The 25,558-nt window shown below is 47.3% G+C and overlaps 1 protein-coding gene across 2 annotated transcripts in view; it reads right to left on the minus strand.

Annotated features, from left to right (window-relative positions):
• Positions 1-25,558, minus strand: part of PAK1 (p21 (RAC1) activated kinase 1) — a 102,580-nt gene that overhangs the window by 71,670 nt on the left and 5,352 nt on the right. Inside the window, exon 2 of one of the 2 annotated variants that reach the window (XM_063951281.1) lies at positions 10,583-10,801. The exons of the other annotated variant lie outside the window; for it this stretch is intronic. Within the exon in view, the coding sequence (XP_063807351.1) occupies positions 10,583-10,778 (196 nt within the window). The 5' untranslated portion in view covers positions 10,779-10,801. The remainder of the gene's footprint in view (positions 1-10,582; positions 10,802-25,558) is intronic. 2 annotated transcript variants of the gene reach the window in all.

Here is a 25,558-nt window from a genome sequence, read left to right on the forward strand (position 1 = left end):
ATCCAGCGCCTCCCCAAAGAGAGCCTGACCTGTATAAAGTAGGCCCTCCACACTCTTCCTGGATTCCGCGTCTGCAGACCAATGGCGCAGCCAGAGACCCCTGCGAGCCGAGACGGACATGGAGGAGATCCCTGCAGCCATGGAACCCAGGTCCTTTATGGAATCTACCAGGAACCCTGCAGAATCATGAATATTACGTAAAACTAAATCAACGTCGCCTTTATCCATCGTAGTCGATTTCTCCTGCAGAGTGATTGACCACCTGGCAATAGCTTTAGAAATCCAAGCACAGGCTATAGTAGGCCGCAGTATAAACCCTGAAGCTGTGTAAATGGATTTTAGCATAGCTTCCACCTTGCGATCTGCCGGGTCCTTCAACGCGGTATATACTGGGACTGGTAATGCCACCTGTTTGGACAGCCTGGAGACAGAGGCGTCGACAACCGGCGGAGACTCACACTTTTCTATATTCTTCTGGGAAGGGAAAAGCAACCAAGACCCTCTTAGGGATCTGGAATTTTTTCTCCGGATTTTCCCAGGCTTTTTCAAAGATAGCGTTTTATTCCTTAGATGCTGGGAAAGTGAGGGGGGGGCTTTTTACCGTCCGTGAAAAAGGCCTCCTCAACCTGCTCAGGGAGTTGTGTCAGTAATGTGTAACACATCCCTTACGGCTTCAATCATCAACTGCACCCCCTTAGCAAGTGATGCCGTCCCCCTCGACACATCTCCATCCCCGTCTGCAGTGTCAGAATCGGTGTCCGTGTCCTCCTGCATAATCTTGGCAAGTGCACGTGTGAGACTGTACCGCAGGGGACCCCGGAGGAAGCAGTATCAGACCATACCACCATACAGGATTGCAGTACCAGAGTTGCATGCTCAGTTCTAGCTAGCAACCCTATCTGAAATCTGAGAAATAGTCCCCCTAAGAGAGGCTAACCATTCCGGTTCTCTAGCTGGGATCTGCGCTACAACAGTGCAATCCTGATTACATGGGATGGGATCTTCCTGGGAAGATAAATCCTCTGCAGCATATGAAACAGTCTGTAGACATGTTTGCAAATACACACCAATCACCCCACATACACACAGGGTACTGGGCAGACAGAGTTTCCCCCCAAGAATGGCAGAGAGACACAGAGATTGGAGCCAACCCACACACAGCGCTATTATAGGTATAGGGAAACCCTAAACCAGCGCTGACTGTGTCCCTTAATAGGTGACAGTCTTTACACAGCCTCCCCTTCCTTCTACAACCCCCTGGTACTGTACAGATAGCTGGAGGTGCTCTGGAGGGACCTGTTCTTCCACTGGCAGTGTGCTGCAGGCAGAAAAATGGTGCTGAACGCTGCTGGGTCCGCGCTGAGAAGTTCCGCCTCCTTAATGGCGCTGTCTTCCCGCTCTTCTGAGATTATACTGGCCTGAGGATTTTTTGCTGGCTGAGATCCGCAGACCCCGACAGGCTTGATTTGGTCAGTGTAGGGTCAGGCGCTGGCTCAGGGCGCCCCTCACAGCGCCGTACCGCTGAGCCGTCCGGGAGCGCAGTTAATACTGTGCTCCTACCCTTGAGCCGCCATCTTCACACTGACCCCCCCGCTTGTGAGGGGGGACAGTGACTCACTCGCCACACTTCAGCTCTGCAAGGGGGTGGCGGCCGGCTGCTAGGGTGAGCGTTCCCCTGTGGCGGGGTGCAATCTGTCCCCTCTGGAGCTCAATGTACAGTCAGCAGAGACAGTGGCTCAGACCCCGCAGGGCAGACACTGCTCCCCCCCTCAGTCCCTCGCTGCAGGGAGGCTGTTGCCAACAGCCTCCTGTAAAAAAAAATAAACTCTAAAATAAACTTTTTCTAAGAAAGCTCTGTAGAGCTCCCCTAGCTGCGACCGGCTCCTCCGGGCACATTTTCTAAACAGAGTCTGGTAGGAGGGCCATAGAGGGAGGAGCCAGCCCACACTCTCAAACTCTTAAAGTGCCAATGGCTCCTGGTGGACCTGTCTATACCCCATGGTACTAATATGGACCCCAGCATCCTCTAGGACGTAAGAGAAATACAGCTGCTATGAAGCCTTGTTTTTTTGTAAGTATATCACCATCCTATTGTGTGGTTTATTTTTATTATATTATTCTATATATGTTTTATTACGTAAAATATTTTTGCATTGTTATTTTTATTTTTTTTGTCGTCCAAGTTGTACATTCTTTCTTTATGGTTGCACTAGCGCCTTATACATTTATTTTTATATATATTCCTTATTGGACTTTGGCTATTACTACCGACTGGGAGGATACCCTATTTTTACTCAAATAAGCATTTTTTTTTTTTATTGAATTTTTTTAAATTAAAAATTTTGGTCCGAAACCAAGCAAATCACACGAGGACCGTCTATTATTGGTGTCCGCTGGAATATACTGCGCTAGGAGTCGCCTTCCTGTTTTATTTTAGATAATCAACCCCGGTAACAGCACAAATAAGAGCAATATAAAAAAATCGAAAGCCTCTGATGAAGCTGTCTAGCACAGAGAAACGCGTTAGGCTGGGGACCTTCTGAGCTTGGATCTGTACTCCATTCACGGTGATCACCTTCTACCACTGGACTTTCATTTCCTCATAACAAAAAGCTTCCCAGCTCCACAGAAGCCCTGCCAAATATCATCTACCGCGGGATTTACCAAACACCCTGAAGGGACTGCACAGAGCTGCAGTGAAATTCTCCACCTAGGATGTCAGGAGACCGCCGGTCACAAAACCTCCGCCTGCATCCCGAACCCTGAAAATCCAGACTAAAAAGGGACTATTCCCACTCGTGGGTGTCCACAACAGTCAGAATGGGAATAGAACATGTGGCGAGCGCAGCTTGCCGCCGAACCCGCAAGGGGCTTCATTGTGCGTGCTCCCCGCGGCCGGGGTCCCAGTGTTGGAATGCTGACCGCCGCCGGGATCCGGGCCCCCAGGTAACACAGTCCCAAACCCTTCACCTCAGCGGCTATTGCATCACCTTTACTGCTTTGGACTATACATGTGGAAACAGTAATTACTCTTTATTACAATATGCTGCAATCCAGCTCATTTTGGACACTTTACACAGAAAGTTCTATATGCCTGTGGTTTTTATAAACCCCATGAGTATAACCAGCTTGTGCATTAATCAATTCTTAATTGCCTTTTGATTTATCTTAAATAGATTAATCTCACGCGGATCTCCTTATTTCTATATATTTTTATATTGCACGCTACCACCGATATATATCTGAGATTCTGTAAAAATCCAGGTGACTATACTATTTATAACAGCAGCATCATTGTGCAGATATATTCTTATTATTGGAAAATAAAGTGTGTGTGTGTATATATATATATATATATATATATATATATATATATATATATATATATATATATATATATATATATATATATATATATACATACATACATACACATATACATACATATACATACACACACACACACACACACACACACAGGGAAAACTCCAGTACTAATAAAAAAATAACCCAAAAGGGTTAAATGAGAACCTCCCGCTGAATTGCTTCTTGTGAAGCTATTTGTGCCTATAATATCTTGCTCTATATATATTTAGGTCTAGGTGTTTTGTTCAGCAACAGGATGTTTCTTTATTAGTTTTAGTTTGGGGGATTAGCGTATTATCACCGTCTATGCTGTATAATATGTGAATTTGTATATATATATGAGGAACACGTTTATATTGCTATCTACGCCCAATGTACCTGGGAGCTGTGTGTCTTCTCTCAATAAGTCACATATGCTCGTATTGATACTTATGGCGATTAAGCTTTCAGCATGTATAGGCTTAGACATATTTGCTGTATCTCCCAATTGATGATTCTAGCGGACCTGTATGCCCCTGCAATGCCTTCCACTGTTTGTTTATGTCACATGATTGTTTTGGTCTCCAGGCAACCGCTCGAGCGTCCGGGCGCACAGGAAGTGCGCGGCGCAAGTTGCTGTCGTCCGATGACCCGGCGCCCGCAGCGATGGCGTGGACACACACGGGGTGGTGAGTGTATTTAAATGTTGTCTTGTATTCACTCTGGTTATCCTGAAGACGATATTAAATTATCGAAACGTTGATTAGACCGAACTTGTGGCCGCTGTGTCCTTTTTCTGATTGCTTGGTGTGTGTGTGTGTGTGTGTGTGTGTGTGTGTGTGTGTGTGTGTGTGTGTGTGTGTGTGTGTATATATATATATATATATATATATATATATATGTATGAATTTACTTACTGATAATTCTATTTCTCGTAGTCCGTAGTGGATGCTGGGAACTCCGTAAGGACCATGGGGAACAGCGGCTCCGCAGGAGACTGGGCACAAAAGAAAAGCTTTAGGACTACCTGGTGTGCACTGGCTCCTCCCCCCACGACCCCCCTCCAAGCCTCAGTTAGGATACTGTGCCCGGACGAGCGTACACAATAAGGAAGGATTTTGAATCCCGGGTAAGACTCATACCAGCCACACCAATCACACCGTACAACTTGTGATATGAACCCAGTTAACAGCATGATAACAGAGGAGCCTCTGGATAGATGGCTCACAACAACAATAACCCGATTTGTTAACAATAACTATGTACAAGTATTGCAGATAATCCGCACTTGGGATGGGCGCCCAGCATCCACTACGGACTACGAGAAATAGAATTATCGGTAAGTAAATTCTTATTTTCTCTGACGTCCTAGTGGATGCTGGGAACTCCGTAAGGACCATGGGGATTATACCAAAGCTCCCAAACGGGCGGGAGAGTGCGGATGACTCTGCAGCACCGAGTGAGAAAACTCCAGGTCCTCCTCAGCCAGAGTGTCAAATTTGTAAAATTTCACAAAAGTATTTGACCCTGACCAAGTAGCAGCTCGGCAAAGTTGTAAAGCCGAGACCCCTCGGGCAGCCGCCCAAGATGAGCCCACCTTCCTTGTGGAATGGGCTTTTACAGATTTTGGCTGTGGCAGGCCTGCCACAGAATGCGCAAGCTGAATTGTACTACAAATCCAGCGAGCAATAGTCTGCTTAGAAGCAGGAGCACCCAGCTTGTTGGGTGCGTACAGGATAAATAGCGAGTCAGATTTTCTGACTCCAGCCGTCCTGGAAACATATTTTCAGGGCCCTGACAACGTCCAGCAACTTGGAGTCCTCCAAGTCCTTAGTAGCCGCAGGTACCACAATAGGCTGGTTCAGATGAAACGCTGAAACCACCTTTGGGAGAAATTGAGGACGAGTCCTCAATTCTGCCCTGTCCGTATGAAAAATCAGGTAAGGGCTTTTACAGGATAAAGCCGCCAATTCTGACACACGCCTGGCTGAAGCCAGGGCCAACAGCATTACCACTTTCCATGTGAGATATTTTAAGTCCACAGTGTTGAGTGGTTCAAACCAATGTGATTTTAGGAAACCCAAAACAACATTCAGATCCCAGGGTGCCACTGGAGGCACAAAAGGAGGCTGTATATGTAGCACTCCCTTAACAAACGTCTGGACTTCAGGCACTGAAGCCAGTTCTCTCTGAAAGAAAATCGACAGGGCCGAAATCTGGACCTTAATGGATCCTAATTTTAGGCCCATAGACACTCCTGCTTGCAGGAAATGCAGGAATCGACCCAGTTGAAATTCCTCCGTCGGGGCCTTTTTGGCCTCGCACCACGCAACATATTTCCGCCAGATGCGGTGATAATGCTTTGCGGTTACATCCTTTCTGGCTTTTATCAAAGTAGGGATGACTTCGTCTGGAATGCCTTTTTCCTTTAGGATCCGGCGTTCAACCGCCATGCCGTCAAACGCAGCCGCGGTAATTCTTGGAACAGACAGGGTCCCTGCTGGAGCAGGTCCCTTCTCAGAGGTAGAGGCCACGGGTCCTCTGTGAGCATTTCTTGAAGTTCCGGGTACCAAGTCCTTCTTGGCCAATCCGGAGCCACGAGAATAGTTCTTACTCCTCCCCGCCGTATAATCCTCAGCACCTTGGGTATGGGAGGCAGAGGAGGGAATACATACACTGACTGGTACACCCACGGTGTTACTAGAGCGTCCACCGCTATTGCTTGAGGGTCCCTTGACCTGGCGCAATACTTGTCCAGTTTTTTTGTTGAGGCGGGACGCCATCATGTCCACCTTTGGTTTTTCCCAACGGTTTACAATCATGTGGAAGACTTCTGGATGAAGTCCCCACTCTCCCGGGTGGAGGTCGTGCCTGCTGAGGAAGTCTGCTTCCCAGTTGTCCACTCCCGGAATGAACACTGCTGACAGTGCTATCACATGATTTTCCGCCCAGCGAAGAATCCTTGCAGCTTCTGCCATTGCCCTCCTGCTTCTTGTGCCACCCTGTCTGTTTACGTGGGCGACTGCCGTGATGTTGTCCGACTGGATCAGCACCGGCTGACCTTGAAGCAGAGGTCTTGCTTGGCTCAGAGCATTGTAAATGGCTCTTAACTCCAGGATATTTATGTGAAGTGATGTCTCCAGGCTTGACCACAAGCCCTGGAAGTTTCTTCCCTGTGTGACTGCTCCCCAGCCTCGCAGGCTGGCATCTGTGGTCACCAGGACCCAGTCCTGAATGCCGAATCTGCGGCCCTCTAGAAGATGAGCACTCTGCAACCACCACAGGAGAGACACCCTTGTCCTTGGGGACAGGGTTATCCGCCGATGCATCTGAAGATGCGATCCGGACCATTTGTCCAGCAGGTCCCACTGGAATGTTCTTGCGTGGAATCTGCCGAATGGGATTGCTTCGTAGGAAGCCACCATTTTTCCCAGGACCCTTGTGCATTGATGCACTGATACTTGGCCTGGTTTTAGGAGGTTTCTGACTAGCTCGGATAACTCTCTGGCTTTCTCTTCCGGGAGAAACACCTTTTTCTGGACTGTGTCCAGGATCATCCCTAGGAATAGAAGACGTGTCGTCGGGATCAGCTGCGATTTTGGGATATTGAGAATCCAACCGTGCTGCCGCAGCACTACTTGAGATAGTGCTACTCCGACTACCAACTGTTCCTCGGATCTTGCCCTTATCAGGAGATCGTCCAAGTAAGGGATAATTAAAACTCCTTTCCTTCGAAGGAGTATCATCATTTCGGCCATTACTTTGGTAAAGACCCGGGGCGCCGTGGACAATCCAAACGGCAGCGTCTGAAACTGATAGTGGCAGTTCTGTACCACAAACCTGAGGTACCCTTGGTGAGAAGGGTAAATTGGGACATGGAGGTAAGCATCCTTGATGTCCAGAGACACCATATAATCCCCTTCTTCCAGGTTCGCGATCACCGCTCTGAGTGACTCCATCTTGAATTTGAACCTCTGTATGTAAGTGTTCAAAGATTTTAGATTTAAAATAGGTCTCACCGAGCCATCCGGCTTCGGAACCACAAACAGCGTGGAATAATACCCCTTTCCCTCTTGCAGGAGGGGTACCTTGATTATCACCTGCTGAGAATACAGCTTGTGAATGGCTTCCAATACCGCCTCCCTGTCGGAGGGAGACGTCGGTAAGGCAGACTTTAGGAAACGGCGGGGGGGGAGACGTCTCGAATTCCAATTTGTACCCCTGAGATACCACCTGAAGGATCCAGGGGTCCACTAGTGAGTGAGCCCACTGCGCGCTGAAATTCTTGAGACGGGCCCCCACCGTGCCCGAGTCCGCTTGTAGAGCCCCAGCGTCATGCTGAGGACTTGGCAGAAGCGGGAGAGGGCTTCTGTTCCTGGGAACTGGCTGTTTGCTGCAGCCTTTTTCCTCTCCCTCTGCCATGGGGCAGAAATGAGGAGCCTTTTGCCCGCTTGCCCTTATGGGGCCGAAAGGACTGCGCCTGATAATACGGCGTCTTCTTATGTTGAGAGGCTACCTGGGGTAAAAATGTGGATTTCCCAGCAGTTGCCGTGGACACTAGGTCCGATAGACCTACCCCAAATAACTCCTCCCCTTTATAAGGCAATACTTCCATATGCCTTTTGGAATCAGCATCACCTGACCACTGCCGCGTCCATAACCCTCTTCTGGCAGATATGGACAGCGCACTTACTCTTGATGCCAGTCGGCAAATATCCCTCTGTGCATCACGCATATATAAAAATGCATCTTTTAAATGCTCTATGGTCAGTAATATACTGTCCCTATCCAGGGTATCAATATTTTCAGTCAGGGAATCCGACAAAGCCACCCCAGCACTGCACATCCAGGCTGAGGCGATTGCTGGTCGCAGTATAACAACCGTGTGAGTGTATATACATTTTAGGATATTCTCCTGCTTTCTGTCAGCAGGTTCCTTAAGGGCGGCCGTATCAGGAGACGGTAGTGCCACCTGTTTAGACAAGCGTGTGAGCGCTTTATCCACCCTAGGAGGTGTTTCCCAACGTGCCCTATCCTCTGGCGGGAAGGGGTATGATGCCAATAACCTTTTAGGAATTATCAGTTTTTTATCGGGAGAAACCCACGCTTCATCACACACTTCATTTAATTCCTCAGATGCAGGAAAAACTACAGGTAGTTTTTTCTCACCAAACATAATACCCTTTTTAGTGGTACTTGTACTATCAGAAATGTGTAAAACATTTTTCATTGCCTCAATCATGTAACGTGTGGCCCTACTGGAAGTCACATTCGTCTCTTCATCGTCGACACTGGAGTCAGTATCCGTGTCGGCGTCTGTATCTGCCATCTGAGGTAGCGGGCGTTTTAGAGCCCCTGATGGTCTTTGAGACGCCTGGACAGGCACAAGCTGAGTAGCCGGCTGTCTCATGTCATCAACCGTCTTTTGTAAAGAGCTGACACTTTCACGTAATTCCTTCCATAAGCCCATCCACTCAGGTGTCGACTCCCTAGGGGGTGACATCTCCATTATAGGCAATTGCTCCGCCTCCACATAATTTTCCTCCTCATACATGTCGACACAGTCGTACCGACACACAGCACACACAGGGAATGCTCTGATAGAGGACAGGACCCCACTAGCCCTTTGGGGAGACAGAGGGAGAGTATGCCAGCACACACCAGAGCGCTATATATATGTTGGGATAACACTATACAGAGTGTTTTTCCCCTTATAGCTGCTGTTTATATTATACTGCGCCTAATTAGTGCCCCCCCCTCTTGTTTTACCCTTTTCTGTAGTGCAGGACTGCAGGGGAGAGTCAGGGAGACGTCCTTCCAGCGGAGCTGTGAGGGAAAATGGCGCCAGTGTGCTGAGGAGATAGGCTCCGCCCCCTTCTCGGCTGACTTTTCTCCCGCTTTTTTCAGGAATCTGGCAGGGGTTAATATACATCCATATAGCCCTGGGGGTTATATGTGATGTATTTTAGCCAGCCAAGGTGTTCATATTGCTGCTCAGGGCGCCCCCCCCCCCCCCCCCAGCGCCCTGCACCCATCAGTGACCGGAGCGTGTGGTGTGCATGAGGAGCAATGGCGCACAGCTGCAGTGCTGTGCGCTACCTTGGTGAAGACTGATGTCTTCTGCCGCCAATTTTCCGGACTTCTTCTTGCTTCTGGCTCTGTAAGGGGGCCGGCGGCGCGGCTCTGGGACCGGACTCCGAGGCTGGGCCTGTGTTCGGTCCCTCTGGAGCTAATGGTGTCCAGTAGCCTAAGAAGCCCAAGCTGGCTGCAAGCAGGCAGGTTCGCTTCTTCTCCCCTTAGTCCCTCAATGCAGTGAGCCTGTTGCCAGCAGGTCTCACTGAAAATAAAAAACCTAAAACTAACTTTTCCTAAGAAGCTCAGGAGAGCCCCCTAGATTGCACCCAGCTCGGTCGGGCACAAAAATCTAACTGAGGCTTGGAGGGGGGTCGTGGGGGGAGGAGCCAGTGCACACCAGGTAGTCCTAAAGCTTTTCTTTTGTGCCCAGTCTCCTGCGGAGCCGCTGTTCCCCATGGTCCTTACGGAGTTCCCAGCATTATATATATATATACACATATATATATATATATATATATATATATATATATTAAAAAAATAATAATATATATATTCACACACACACACATAAACACACACTATAACTAACCAACTAATTCTGATGATCTGATTGGCCACAGGTTGTTCTATCCCAGCCCACCTGAATACTGGGACATTAAGAATGAGCAGGAGATGGGGACAGAACACTATTCAAAAACAGGATCTCCTGGTATCCAGGGACCCATGGGTTCTCAATGGAGGTAGCAGTGACGATCCCAGCCCTACTTACCTGTCATAGTGTAGAGGGCGACATCCATGTAATGTGGGGTTCAGAAGGTGGTGAAAATCCCATTTAAATGAAACCATATTTTGATGCTTATATTTTTTTTTATGTCTTTAAAACACAAACCTCTGAGGACCTGGGTTCAAATCCCACCAAGGCCACGTGTCTGCGTGGGTTTCTTCCCACGCTCCAAAAACATACTGGCTTCTGACAATAAATGGACCCTAGTGTGTATGTGTCCATGTGACAGGGAATATAGAGTGTAAGCTCCACTGAGGCAGGGACCGATGTGAGTGACTGAAATACTCTCTGTAAAGCGCTATGGCATATGTGTGCGATATATAAGTAACCGGTGATAAATAAACAAAACGAAAAACATGAGGAAGGAACAAGTTGTACTTTTTTCTCCAGTGCCGGGGATTTTAAACCGCATGGACTTGTCGGCTTTCTTTTTCTTCTCCGGGTTCGGAGGCAGCGGTTTTGAGCCGTGGTTTAATGTGTTGCTGTCCTTGGCATTAGCCCCAATTAAGGTGCTGGTGTTCCTCAGGGGCGGAGCTGGGGGCCGGTCGTCGATGTCCAGAGCATTGTCCGACATCTTCAGCGGTCCCAGCTCTGCTTCTGCGGCAGAGGAGAAGGGTCTCAGTTAGAAACATCAAGTAGTGCATCATACAAACAGAGGAAAAACAATTCAAGTTTAGGATTTTTGTTCCTATTCAGAGAGGAGAAACCAATGCTTTTTAAAATAATAGTAAAAAATAAAAAAATAAAAAGATCCATCATTAGGACTGCAGGATAAGGTTAATTATTATCACATATAAATGGTATCCGGACGGTAGCTAAACAGTACACAGTCAACACCAGATGGCTGACAGGGTCAAAAGACTGACTGAAATTGTCGACATTGACTTGACGTTGACAGGTTCAAAAGGTCATCATGCAAATGATCAACACATAAAAAGGTCGACACCTGGGGTTAGGCACTTGAATAAAAAAATTTTAAAAAGTGTCGACCATTTCCATGTTGACTTTTTGAACCTGTTGACATAAGTCCATATTATTTATTTATTTATTTATTTATTTATTAACAGTTTCTTATATAGCGCAGCAAATTCCATTGCGCTTTACAATTGGAATATTCGGTTTTCTTGACCATTTAACGAACGCCATTTTCAGCCTGTCGTCCTTTTGCCCGTTGACAATATGGCGTCGACCAACTGACTGTGTCTATCCTTCAATCCACACCCAACTCTGTGTTCACATGTAGTAAAATATTAAAGTACGATTAAACATTCCAATCAGGATATAAAAGGGCTACTGCATTTAGCGCCTTGAGTCCTATTGGAGAAAGAGCGCTATATAAATAAAAATTATTATTATTATTATTACAGCGACAGCAATATGACATTCAGTTGTTAGGACAAATAATAATAAATTCTTGCAATGAATAAATTAAACAAAACTGCTCCCACTGTCACACACATAATTTATAGGTTCAACTGTTTTGTTTCTAGATCTAAAGATTTTTAAATATTTACAATATTTTTTTTTTTTTTTTTTAATTCACAGAAATTCCACGTAGGTTTCAATGGCAAAAAGAAAAACACGAATGGTCTGGATTATGATCTTTTTTGTGCTTTAGCTAATTTTTACTTCCCACTTTTGACTACCCCTTTCAAAGTTTTTTTTTTTTGAAGATTGAAATGGGCAAGGCCACACCTCCCAGATTTGACCACACCCAACTGACAGTACCCAGGCCCCGTTGAGCTCTCAATGTCCTAAAGCTCTTCAATCCTAAAGCCCTTTGTTGACATTCGCATGAGCCAATCAGCCCTGGGTGGTGTGAACACTGCAATAATCGGACCGAGCGGACGAACCATCGGCTGCACGTTTGAGTGCTGGCCTTCAGAACCAAGAAGAAACAACTTTTGTATTTAAAAGCCACTAAAGTAGCTGAAAGATCTGTAATAGTTTCCTCCTTATCAGTGCAATAAAACAACAAGCAGAAGCTCCTACCACATCTTTAGGTCAGTGTCCTAACTGAATCGAATGCAGGTCAAAGCGCTGAAGTATCACCGGCAATGCATGAACCAACCAATCCCCAATGTGCATTTCAGCAGAGCAAGTCTTACAAGCTGTCAGTCGCCTTCTGCCTGCTCTGCTAGAGAAGCACCTCCCTATTAAGTATACTTGCTATAGCTTGCCGATTGGTGGATAGCTTCAGCCATCCACCAATCAGAGTGCCACATTCTCTACCTGCCTCCAGCTAGACAGCGATAGGCTGTCAGCTTGCCGATTAGTGGTTGGTTGGAGCTATCCACCAATCAGAGTGCTGACAACCATTCACTGTATGTAAGCATGTGGAGAGACGGTGCAGAACTGCAGTATGGGTGTTCCAATAAATGGGTGTGTAGGGGCCCCAGTGCATTGCTTTGCTCAGGGCCTTCAATGCTGTTAAGACAGCCCTGGCGCTAGGCCATCTTATTGCCAGTAAATAAGGAAACGTTTCGAACAGCAAAGATCACTTTGTTACATCACGTTACAGCAGTAATAACTAGACCTCAGAGCTAACACTCATGTCCTGCCGGATCTTTTATACACTTATACGTATCCGCATGCTGTGTGTTCCTGGCTGTCTCCTAGCATCATTCCAGACCGTGAATAATGCAGTCACCGAACATCTGGGGGTGCCACACTGAGCAAGGGCCCATATTCACCCACTACGTACATACAGGCCGGGCCAGCAGCCCAATAGTCTGCCCAACACACACCCATAGAGGCACGGTCAGCAAACACAGTGACCCGGGCAAATCCAGATTCTAGAAAACTCTTAAGAATGTCCCGAACCAGAGGCATCACCAAACTTTCCGCATGCTCTCCAGTCCCCCCGAACATCAGACAACCAGGACACCAGTTTCTCACAGAGGAATCAGGAATATAAATGAACAATCATCTTTTTGTACCAAACATACGTTTCTGCAGGAATTAATGGTACCCCCCTTCTTATATGATCCTACTGTACATGAAAGGACCTTTTACCCTCGTGGGATTTAGTGGTTCATAGACGGGGTGTCACATTCTAGTCTGACAGCCGTCAGGGACTACACTCACTGTATATTGGGATAAATGAAGGCGTCAGGCAGTAATACAGGCCGTCAATGAATTATCAGCCAGCCCCGTCTCCCTGAGCTGAGCCGGCATCACAAGAATATACTAGTGAGGTTTGCCGATCACCAGTTGCTCATTTAAAGGCGACTGACATCTCCTTTGCAACAGCACAAGATCAGAGAACATCTGAAGGCGACATCTCCGGGGCAGTCTTAAATCATAACAGTCAAGTAACCGACTTAATAAATGCAGCTCTGGGCGATCTGTAGCTTATAAAATATTTAGTGCAAAATGCCCTTATTGAAGAGACCCCGGGGACCCCCCCTCACCTGCCGGCCTGTTCTTGTGCACCAGCCCCCTGGGACACCAGATGGCAGATGTACACACACAAGACTCCAATTTGCATCTAAAAAGGTGACCAGGCGGCAGAGAGAGATCACCTGCTTTGCAGTCCCGGAGGGAGGGAGCCTCAGCTGTCCGCACTGAGTCTCAAAGGCAGACAGGCCAGGCCGCAAGTCTACGTCTTGTTTTACATTTCCTATGGAGGAATCACAGCTACTGCTCCCAGGATTTATGGAGAACACGTATTCATATAGGACTGTAATTTATTATTGGTGTGCACACAGGGTTCTGACCGTCTCCAGGTTCTGTACAACTTTTGTAGCAGGATTACACCTGTATACGTCCTGCGCCGATCCTGGAAAAATGATAGACAGACAGGCAGGACGACCTCTTGGCACTGCATAATAGGAACGTTTCAGCAGCAGACTATTCGTTACCCTGCTAATCACTAACCAGGAGGAATGTCACACATGCCTTTCATATATTCCCGGCAGAACCTTAGTTACACACGGATAAGTCCACAATTTGTCATTGGTGTTCGCTCGTTTGACGCAGAGGGAGACTCTAGTAGATGAAGCCACCGTCTGTATCTTCGCAGTACAGAAAGCAGCGGGACGTAGTCATGTAAGAGGTCATTCATGTTGGATTAAAGCGTCGCCGCAGCCCACCCATGCAGCAAAATCCACCGCTGTCCCAATAGCCAAGCATGAGGCCCCATAGCGGCAGTGACATCAGATAATTCCAATCATATATTGGATTACTGGGAACGTTGCTAAACGCAGCTAGTAGAGGACCGCCGTCAACCTGCGCGAGGCCTTGGTCGATAGGTGCAGTGACACGGAGCAAACAACGGGATCTCTCCCGTTACGTCATCTGTGTGAGCGGTCAGACTGAGCAAAGGTTTCACATTTCCAGCATTCTCAAAAAATTGCTTAGAAAAAGGAAATGTAATTCGCATGGGAACAGGAGACGGGGGCTGGTCAAAGTGCCAAAAGGTACCCAAAACCTGGTGAACCCTCTTACCTCCTCCCCGTAGCAGCCACGTGATCCAGGAGAGCGGTCTGCGACTGTGTGCCTAAGCTGGAGTGTCTCTGCCGCAAGCACCCGGGAACAGAGCCGCGGGAGTATGCGAAGCCGCTTGGGAGGTGATGGAGCTGCAGCGCTGAAGTGTCACCCTGACATACAGTGCTGACAGGCCGGAGAAGAAATCTTTTTAGAAAAGCTTTTTCAGGGCTGCCCAGTGCAGCCCTCCTGTTCGGGGACCTGCTGCTGCAGGCACCAACTCGAAAACTGAGCCCCTATGCATCCTGGGACAGCCTAAAGCTTTAGCCTGTAGGTGCCTCTGGATCAAGATCCACTCTACACCCAAAATGTTTTTCCCGTGGAAACCAATGGGGTTTATTCAATTTGCTGACAGTTGAATAGCGCCGGGAATTTACTCGTGTCGCTATTCAATTCTGCTCATGTTAAGTCGGCGATGCCCGTTCTCCCGGACTTAACAGGTTGATTTGTCAGGAGAACAGGCATTCTCCGACTTAACTGCCCGGCGCAATGCTGATTCCTGACAGAATCAGCCTCACGCCGGCTGCGCGCCAGCACTTTCGTTGGATTTTTGTTCTCACCCCCCAGGGGTGGGAGAGGAATTCCCGACAATTAAGTGTCATAAGGCACTGTATTGAATAGTGCCGGGAGTTAATTCCCGGCGCTATTCAATGGTCAGCAAATTGAATTGACCCCAATGTATCCTGCTGCAGAAACAGTTATAAGTGTATAACAGGTGGAACATTTTCCCCTGCAGGGTCGGGTTCTATCACCAGTTGTGTTCGCGCCAGTATTCTCAGATTGGTACATTTGCTCACATGCAGTAGAGTCGTCCCAAGTTACTGAGACTTTGGACAAGAATTAAGGGTCCCCCTTCCCCAAAAAGTTTTGTGTTACCCCTGCCACCCGCCCTCTAAGGGGTGTCCATGCAATATAAGGTATCACAAGTCTCCTGAACAACTCTAAGTAAGGTGGAACCCACGGCTTGTTGAGAAACACATTCATTGATTTCTTTAAGTCAATGATTTCCATACATAACAGCATCTGCCCTGACCCAAAGTATTATGGAGTAGTTGTAAAGCAGTGACGGGCGAGAGGCGGCCGGAGGGTCACGTGCGGCCCACAGAGCCTTCACCTGCTGCCGCATCTCCTTCCTGTTTTAGGACTTGTTGCCACTTTTCCTTTGTGCCCTTACCTTCTGCTTAACGTCCCATCAATTGCCGACAGAGGTCCAAGCCCTTGCTGACGGTGAGAGTGAAGAGACCAAGGGTGTTCAGGGAAAAAGTAGCAGATCTAAAGGACATTTTGCGGTAAATACGTTTCTCAAGAGCAACAAGGGAGCTTTGGGGGGGGGGGGGGGGATTGCCAGCTTGGAGTGCTAGGTGAGGTCTATTCTGGTGGCTTGTGGAGTCTCTCTCTTTGGGTAAATGTACTGTTAGAACACATCCCCTTTGATTAAGAGCGATGAGCAGCCCTTGTAAGAGCGCGAGGGTGCATACGCCGTCTGATGTGGAGGTTGTTTATCTCTGCTCTAGAATTAATTTTAGAAAGTGGAAACAAACACTAACACCTACAGCCCTGCTGTGGCTTTACATGGAGAAGCGCTAGGACCTTCTGTTCTAGTAACCCTTCTGGCTGATACGGGAAACACAGAATCCGTGCTGAGCAAATGACAAGTTTCTAATACAACTGATCCCAGAAACCTAGACCCACGTTTCCCTTTAGAACACAAGACAAAGATAAAATGACCCATTTAGGCTGCTCCTGCTTAATGTTACTGTGCACATTAGGGTTTAGATTGGGTATGGAGCAAAGAGTCCGCTATAAGCCGTATCTGAAAGTAAGCAGTTAGTACATCATTAACTTGAAATGAGCTGGAACAAATCATTAAACAATCATTTAGCCCAGCTATCTCTGCAGAGCAGGAAATGAATAGCTAGAGGTAGGAGTACAAACAGAACAGCAGAAACAGTTCCTTCATTACCTCTGCATTTACAGGTTAGGACGGGACTGTTCATTATGGAGGTGTGCTGTATGAAATGTCAACATGGTAGGAATGTCAACACTGCTTTTATAAAGAGCTGGAACCCTACCCCTAACTGCAGCCTAAACCTAACATGTATTATTGTTATTCAGGCCATGTTCACATACCCACCACAGAGAGGTAGTTCCATATCAAGGAATCACAGGAGGCTTCCTCCTTCCACGGAGGCATAGCAGACCGTCTGATAGGACATTTTCTGTCAGCCCGTCCTTGCGCATGAATTCGCAAGAATCAGCGCAAGCAGAGACGGCAGTTTAGACATGTCGACAATTACCACTTAAAGAGAGGCTCTCACATAGGCAAAGTTCACCGGGGCCCATTCTTGTGTGAGAGAGACAACCAGGGGTGGGGTGGGGGATTAGTTACTAAAATCTAGATATTTTATTTTTCTACCACATTTTCCATCCATTAATGTGCAGAGGTAATTCTTAACCCTTTCAGCACCAGACAATACCGAATCTATTCCCAGCCAGGACTAATTTTACAACATATGACTGTAATGAGAATATGGTGGCCAGTCACACACTGTTAATATTTGACCATATTTTACTGCCCTTTACCCAAACCTCCGCACCTATAAACTATCCACGCTGCGAATGGCTCCCTGACTTTAGATTTCCATGTCAAAGGCCTAGAATAACCTGTATTTAACAAGATTACTTCACACCTCAGTGACGCAAGTCAGTTCCTGCTGAATGCAGAGGCTGAATAAGCTCACAAGATGGCTGCCTCAAGGACTCTGTGGGAGCAGTTTACTTCAGGCCCGTCCCCTAGGCGACTTTACTTCACACTTTAGTACACAATAGTTTGAAGCACCAATGAATAAAAATGGATACGTAAAAAAAAAACATACAGATGGAGCTTCGCTCATCTAGGCTTCTCTGGTGCACCAAGGGTTATTAGCATAAGCCTTTCATCTGTTGTTCTCAGCTGCAATACAATACAGAGAGAACAATACAGCAGGGGATTAAGTCATTACAGCACTGGCTCATTTAATCCTATTAAAGGGATAGATAAGCAGGGCTCCATCTGTATATACAGCCAACATAAGAATTACTCATAAGTTAACTAGAAAGTAGAACAAAAAAAAGTTGACATCCACAAATCCAGGCCTGGGACATTGAACCATAATGCACATTCCGTTTTACATAAGGGTTAAATAATATGCAGAAATAAAACTAGGTTGTTTTCTTTTCAAGCCGCCGTGCTAAATATATCAGCCGTCTAGCTCCGTGCCATGCAAGTCATTAGAAAAGGTGTTTTACATCCCGCATCAGGGAGAGCGGCGTCAGCTTCTGATTCACAGCTGAAAATATTTCTATGTCAGGGCTCGGCAGATAAAAGCCTCAAGGCCTCTATGTACAGATGCCCTTAATAAACAACACTGGCACATTTATAGCAGGGGCATAATAAGCCACAGTACCCCTAGAAAAACAGACCCATCTGGAAGAAGTAGAGGTACGTGGACAGACCACCTGCTATAAGGCCGCAGTATTTCAGTCTCGGCCACGCCCACTGCGCCTCACTTATGCATCATACAGACCTCTGATATCTATGTGCCATTGAGAAACGTCCGCTCTATAATCTGCTATTATAGGACATTAACAAGCAGTCACTTATATATACAGTATATCTAGTGTTCATTCTAGCACCCTGCACCTTTCAAAACATGTGCAGTTCCTCTTTCCTGCCTGGGGTGTCACTCTCTGCTCTGGTGCTTCTCAGCACACTCTGGTCTGTATTTCAGTGCCGAGATACAGACCAGAGTGTTCGGAGAAGCACCAGAGCAGAGAGCGACACCCCAGGCAGGAAAGGAGAACTGCATGGATTTTGAAAGGTGCAGGGTGCTAGAATGAACACTAATATCGTACCACAGATAGGAGTGTGTGCCCCGGTTTGCACACACTTATCCGGCACTAGATTTTATTCCATGCACCCTTGAGGATAAAACGTGTTACATAGGAACGACAGGATTCCATTTAATGTCCGGTGTTCGCTTTATACAGTCATCATCCTAAACAATTTCTTATATCTGGCCGGCTTACTACACAGCGCTCTGCGATTGGGGATACAGTAATAACACCACAAGACTGAGTATGAAAGTGGTAAATGGCGGACAAGTTAGTAGGAGCTAGACTATATTTGCAGGGCAGAGGTAACACAGCAATCAGTTATTTTCAGCTCTATTAGAATGTAAGCTCTTTGGGACAAGGTTTTCGTTCATTGTGATACTATGTTTTACTGGTTTGCCCCAGGCTCATGGTGATACCCATTGCATCATCTAAGTCTCTATTTCCCACGGAGAACCCCCCTTGATAGCCGAAATTTGGAATGTCACAGACCAAGACTACATTTTACTCATTCCTGACACGTTTGGTTTCAGTCTTCTACAAGTCACAGGACATCCAATTGTAACTCAGACATCTGTTTCGGGGGTTACCCGGACGACGATATGATACAAAGTTATTTTGCTTTGGAGTTATGGGACCCGTACATCTACAATGGACTGGCCAAATTCCGCGTTCTGATGACACCGGGGAAGTCCAAGATGGAAATCCCCAATTCTGACCCAAAAATTATAGAGATTGGAGAGTCTGCGATTTTTTAACATGCTGAATTTCCCCGATTGCCAGACGGATTACCAGTCTTCGATGTCCGCTGATTGATGTTGCTTGATATTTGGCACCAGGGAATCGTGGCCCTGATGGACCACATTACACAATCCAGCAAGTTGGCAAAAACTCTGCAATGCCTGCGGGGCAATTGCTGCACTACATCCTGCTACTCTGTGTCCCGTAAACCCAAAGCCCCGGTTCCATGAACCGCACATGTACGTAAACCCGTTCACAGGGGCGGAGCACATACACCAGGAGAGAGGAATGGAGCCCTGGAACGCTCAGGGGGAACCTACCACATCAGAGGTTCACGGCATCGAAGATATATCAGTATTTGTATCATATTTGTGAACTCTGTAGAACGGTATTATTCCTAATCATTAAACTGCATTATTGAAATATTTCAGATAAATACTTGTATAAGCCCTTCCCTGGTGCAGATCCGTGACTCTGAATATGCAAGGACTGGAATGTCCACTTTGTGCGGCTTAAGATGCTACAATCCCGCTTGACGTGTCTTTAGTCGCCACCATCGGAATATGCACCTGCACGTTGCTATGTGCAGATTCTCCATCAGAATATGGTTTCTGATGTCATTCATTAGGAGTCCTGAGCTCGCATCTAGTGATGTGACAAAGGCCCTCATTCCGATTTGATCGCTCGCTGACGATTTTCACAGCGCAGCAATCCGGTAAAAAAACAAAAAAACAAACAGCTAAACCGCGCATGCATATGCGCCGCAATGCGCACGCGTGTCGTACGGGTGCAATGCTTCTAGCGACGAATCCATTCGCACAGCCGATCGCAAGGAGATTGACAGGAAGTGGGCGTTTATGGGTGTCAACTGACCGTTTTCTGGGAGTGGTTGGGAAAACACAGGTGTGTCCAGGCGTTTGCAGGGCGGGTGTCTGACGTCAAATCCGGGACCTCCGTCGCTGGGATCATCGCACAGGATAAGTAACTACAGGGCTGGTCTTGTTTTGCACAAAATGTTTTTGTACTGCCTGGCTGCACATGCGATCGCACACTTGCAAAGCAAAAATACACTCCCCCGTGGGCGGCGACTATGCGTTTGCACGGCTGCAAAAAGTAGCTAGCGAGCAACTTGGAATGAGGGCCAAAATACGACCATCAGATGGTGCATATCCGTGCATAGGAATAGCCACTTCCCGGTAACCACCCAATACATTTCCGATACGGTGCGCCTCAATCAGTCCCGTGCAACTCCTTAGTGACTTACACACAGTTGATGAACATCGACCATTTACGTGAATGGTGGCACTGCTCAGAATCAGCCCTACGAGTGCAGGAAGACCTGGCTGAGTCTTCCAGATTTAAGAATGAAGGATAGATAGATAGATAGATAGATAGATAGATAGATAGATAGATAGATAGATAGATAGATAGATAGATAGATAGATAGATCTCACATTTCCAAATCAGTCACATTTTGCAATAATGTTCCTATCGAACAATTCGGGCTCCGGCATCGATCGTCTCACTACCACAAGAACATGCAGAACTGGCGCTCTTCCTGCAGTCAGATGTGAGAGTGGGTGTACAGATAACACGTGGAACACGGCAAGAAGCAGCAGAGACGCTCAACAGAACACAAACCGTGTGTGTGAGCTATCCCTACCAGAAAGGAGCAGGAAGAAGAATCTGCTGCTTGCTCGTCCTGTGGGTTTGCGGGTAGCTATGCCTGCAGTACGGGATAATTGGAGGGCACAGTTCTCTGGATTATCATCATGTGTTCTGTTAGGGGATAAGCACATTATCACACGCAGTAGTAAATTCCTGTTTGGTCGTATGGCTGCAGTTACTAAGTGGATGGGGATAAAGAGACCTGTAGCCAATCAGATCATCTGCATGTTTGTAGCAGTGTAGATTAGTTTAGATGGATGAGCTGATCATGTGGAAGACAGTGACCTGTGCACTTGTTACGTTAGAGCAAAACTGCATGTGGCAGTGGCAGTGACATGATGTGAGGAGGGGAATGGAGGCAGCAGGAAGCCACAGACTGAGAGTTATATAGTGGAAGGAGCAGGGTCTCCAGCAGCACGGAGTATATCAGGAGATGAGTGAGGAGTCAGTGAGGACAGGGCTGCGTGTGACAGGGGCAGTGACATGATGTGAGGAGGGAATGGAGGCAGCAGGCAGTCACAGACTGAGAGTTATATAGTGGGAGGAGCAGGGTCTCCAGCAGCACAGAGTATATCAGGAGATGAGTGATGTGTCAGTGAGGGCAGGACTGCATGTGACAGGGGCAGTGACATGATGTGAGGAGGGGAATGGAGGCAGCAGGAAGTCACAGACTGAGAGTTATATAGTGTATGGAGCAGGGTCTCCAGCAGCACAGAGTATATCAGGAGATAAGTGATGTGTCAGTGAGGACAGGGCTGCATGTGACATGTGAGGAGGGGAATGGCGGCAGCAGGAAGCCACACACTGACAGTTATATAGTGGAAGGAGCAAAACAGAATTACAATGCTGGTGTGCAGAAACAATGCCAAAAATTACAAAGTAAATAAAAATAAAATAAAAACTGATTGCTCACATGACCACAGAAAATATACAGGATAGAGAAAATAAAAACACATGCTAGGTGACAGCTTTGAGAACTGGGGAGGAGTACAGCAATATATTACAAGGAAACAAACAGCCAGTGTCAGGGGTGCTCTCCCTAGCCGCCCTGTTAGCGACAGGCTGCGCGATTCCCTATCATTTATACATATATTTTGCTGGCCTTTGCCTCCATACAACAGGTGACCATATGAAATCATTTTATCTGATAATAAAAGTTCGGCCTGTGTCTCATGGACCAGGTTAACGGAGAGAAGGAAACGGCAGCTGTGCAGACAAAGCGATTCCGAAGTTCAGCAATGCCATTGGCTGTCACTCCGCCCTGGCTCCTTAGGTCACCCCCAAATAAGCGCATTGGATGTGGGAATCACCAGGGGCTGGCGGCCGTCTACTAGCAGTGTGCCGGCTAAAATCTCGTTAAGCTCAGTGTGACAGATCTAGCTATGTACTGCATAATATGTACCTTTAATACATATTCTTCTTTTATCATGCTAAAAACAGATTAATTAATAATAAAAATACAATATTTTCTGATGGCTTTCCTTCATTCAGGAGGGGTAGTAAATACGGCCTCGCATTTTATTTGGTAAAAACTTTGGGTACATTGATGTACGACACACACTGCAAAACCATCAAGCTAACCGTATCACAAGACGCCGCACATAAAGGGGGGTACTCACTGAGCGATATTCTAAGCAATCTGACAAGATTGCTTAGAATTTAAGCATCATCGCTCCGTGTGTACCCCCTACAGCGACAGCGATGCGCAGCCCAGCGCATCGCTATCGCTGCTGCTAGATTGACCTGCATGCAGGCCAATCTAGCAGGTCGCTCACTTCATCCGCTGGGTGAAATGAGCAGCCCCCCCGTCTCCCCCCGCACGCTCAGCACACATCTCTCCCACATCAGGCCGTCTATATGGGCCTTTAGTCACTTAGCAGAGTTGTCGTGAAACTGAAAACCTACAGGCTCAGCGACTGCTGCCGTGCTAATGTCAGAGGAGGTATTGGAGGGGGGGGGGGGGGGGGGGGACTCATCGCTTTCCAGCAGTAGTCATCAGAAGGACTCTCATCGCTTTCCAGCAGTAGTCATCAGAAGGACTCTCATCGCTTTCCAGCAGTAGTCATCAGAAGGACTCTCATCGCTTTCCAGCAGTAGTCATCAGAAGGACTCTCATCGCTTTCCAGCAGTAGTCATCAGAAGGACTCTCATCGCTTTCCAGCAGTAGTCATCAGAAGGACTCTCATCGCTTTCCAGCAGTAGTCATCAGAAGGACTCTCATCGCTTTCCAGCAGTAGTCATCAGAAGGACTCTCATCGCTTTCCAGCAGTAGTCAACAGCATAATGCAGAGGATTAGATTTGCAGAAAATATATTTAAAAAAATAATAATAATAATAATAAAAAAAAAAACCAACAACATGAACATAATATCAAATTGAAGCAACCATCTGGGGTCAGAAAGTCCAAGGACTCTATATCCTGCCCACTGGGGCAATAAAAAAATAAAATAAACTCCCAAAGAAAAAGACGAGTCAGCCATCTTGGGTGCACTACATGGGTCACACTGGGCGGGATAAGCAATTCCTGGACAAGAGGACACGTACAGTAACGGAGGGCTTACAGAGAACTGGAGCCAGGTACACAATCCTTACAAAATCATCAGATCCAACCAAATCCTGCCCATGAGAGTACCAGGTTCGCCAGGCATCTGGGATGCACTACAAAGTACCAAGTCTTGGAGGGTGATAAAGTGGAGAGAAATAAAGTACCAGCCAATCAGCTCCTGTCATTTTTTTCAAACACAGTCTGTAGCATGGCAGGTAGGAGCCGGTTGGCTGGTACTATACTTTATCTCTCTCCAAGACTTCCACTACATCTAATTCATAGGCTACAGTGGGCAGGATGAGCAGTCTGCGTGATACATAGTGGGGAAATCACGGAACAGAAGAAGAAAAAAAAGTTTCAGAACAAGTGTAGGAACCCAGAAAGGTACTAGGGAGGGATGGTAGGAAAGAGGGGAAGGGACCATGATGGGATAGAGTAGAGAGATATGGGGGGTAATTCCAAGTTGATCGCAGCAGGAATTTTGTTAGCAGTTGGCCAAAACCATGTGCACTGCAGGTGGGGCAGATATAACATGTGCAGAGAGAGTTAGATTTGGGTGGGTTATTTTATTTCTGTGCAGGGTAAATACTGGCTGCTTTATGCTTACACTGCAATTTAGATTTCAGATTGATCACACCACACCCAAATCTAACTCTCTCTGCACATGTTACATCTGCCTCCCCTGCATTGCACATGGTTTTGGCCAACTGCTAACAAAATTCCTGCTGCGATCAACTCAGAATTACCCCCATGGACAGCAGTCAACATACTGCAGGTAGAAGAATATGGGAACAGATTAACAAAATGAACATACTGCAATATGAGTAAGGCAGGGCCTTAACTACGTGTGTTCCAGGTGTACCTGGCACACAGCGCAGTTGCCCTGAGGGCGCAACGGCCAGCGGCATGTAATGAGTCAAATTGACTCATTACATGCCGCCTCTGCTGTGTGCGCCGCGCTGGTGAGGAGAGCAGCAGCGCCGGAGGCAGGGGGACTGGAACCGCAGCAGTGCTATGTAATTGGTAGAGGCGACGCTGCAGCAGTCCCCTCTCCTTCCGTATTAGCTGCCGGCGCTGCTGTGAATGCTGGGATGCGGTTCCTTCATCCCAGCATTCACAGAGGCGGCGGGCAGCCAATACGGAAGGAGAGGGGACAGCTGCAGCGGCGCCTCTACCAATTACATAGCGCTGCTGCGGTTCCAGTCCCCCTCCCTCCTCCTCCCTGCCTGCACCGAGGGATCTGCTAGCACGAGGAGCCGACTGCCAGCGGGGAGAGATGGTAAGTATATATATCTCTCTCTATTTTTCTATCTATTCTGTCTGCCGCAATGTGTAAAAAGGGGACGCTGTGTGCCGTAATGTGTAAAAAGGGGGACGCTGTGTGCCGTAATGTGTAAAAAGGGGACGCTGTGTGCTGTAATGTGTAAAAAGGGGACGCTGTGTGCTGTAATGTGTAAAAAGGGGACGCTGTGTGCCGTAATGTGTAAAAGGGGCTCTACCTGGTGTAGTGGCGCTACTGTGCAGCGTAATTTGAATAATGGAGTCTACTGTGCACTGTAGTATGAATTGGTATTACTTTGTGACCACGCCCCTTCCCCATGAAGCCACGGCGCGCACTGCCCGTATCTTGCATGGGGGGGGGGGGGCAATGCCGTTTCTTGAACACAGCGCTAAAATGCCTAGTTACAGCACTGGAGTAAGGCCATACTGCAGAAGCAGCAGCAATAATAAATAAACAATGTGATGCAATAACGTGTGCAATTAGCAGGTGAAGTGGCAGGAGGGTGGAATAGTAGTGTGCATGGGAAATGGTTTACTGTGAGGCAGAGAGGTGTATAATAGGCAATGAAGACATGAATAAATATGGTTATCATACATCAGTCACAGTACGGCACTGCCCAGGCTAGGTGGTCAGTAGGGAGTGACCAGGATGTGCGGGAAGCAGGTGCCCAAGGTGGGTGGTGACCACACTCACTGGGGTCGATTCAATTCGGCAATTTAAAAATAGCGCCGGGAATTAGCTCCCGAAGCTATTCAAT

Source organism: Pseudophryne corroboree, chromosome 2 (genome assembly GCF_028390025.1).
Source record: "Pseudophryne corroboree isolate aPseCor3 chromosome 2, aPseCor3.hap2, whole genome shotgun sequence".
Lineage (NCBI taxonomy): Eukaryota > Metazoa > Chordata > Amphibia > Anura > Myobatrachidae > Pseudophryne > Pseudophryne corroboree.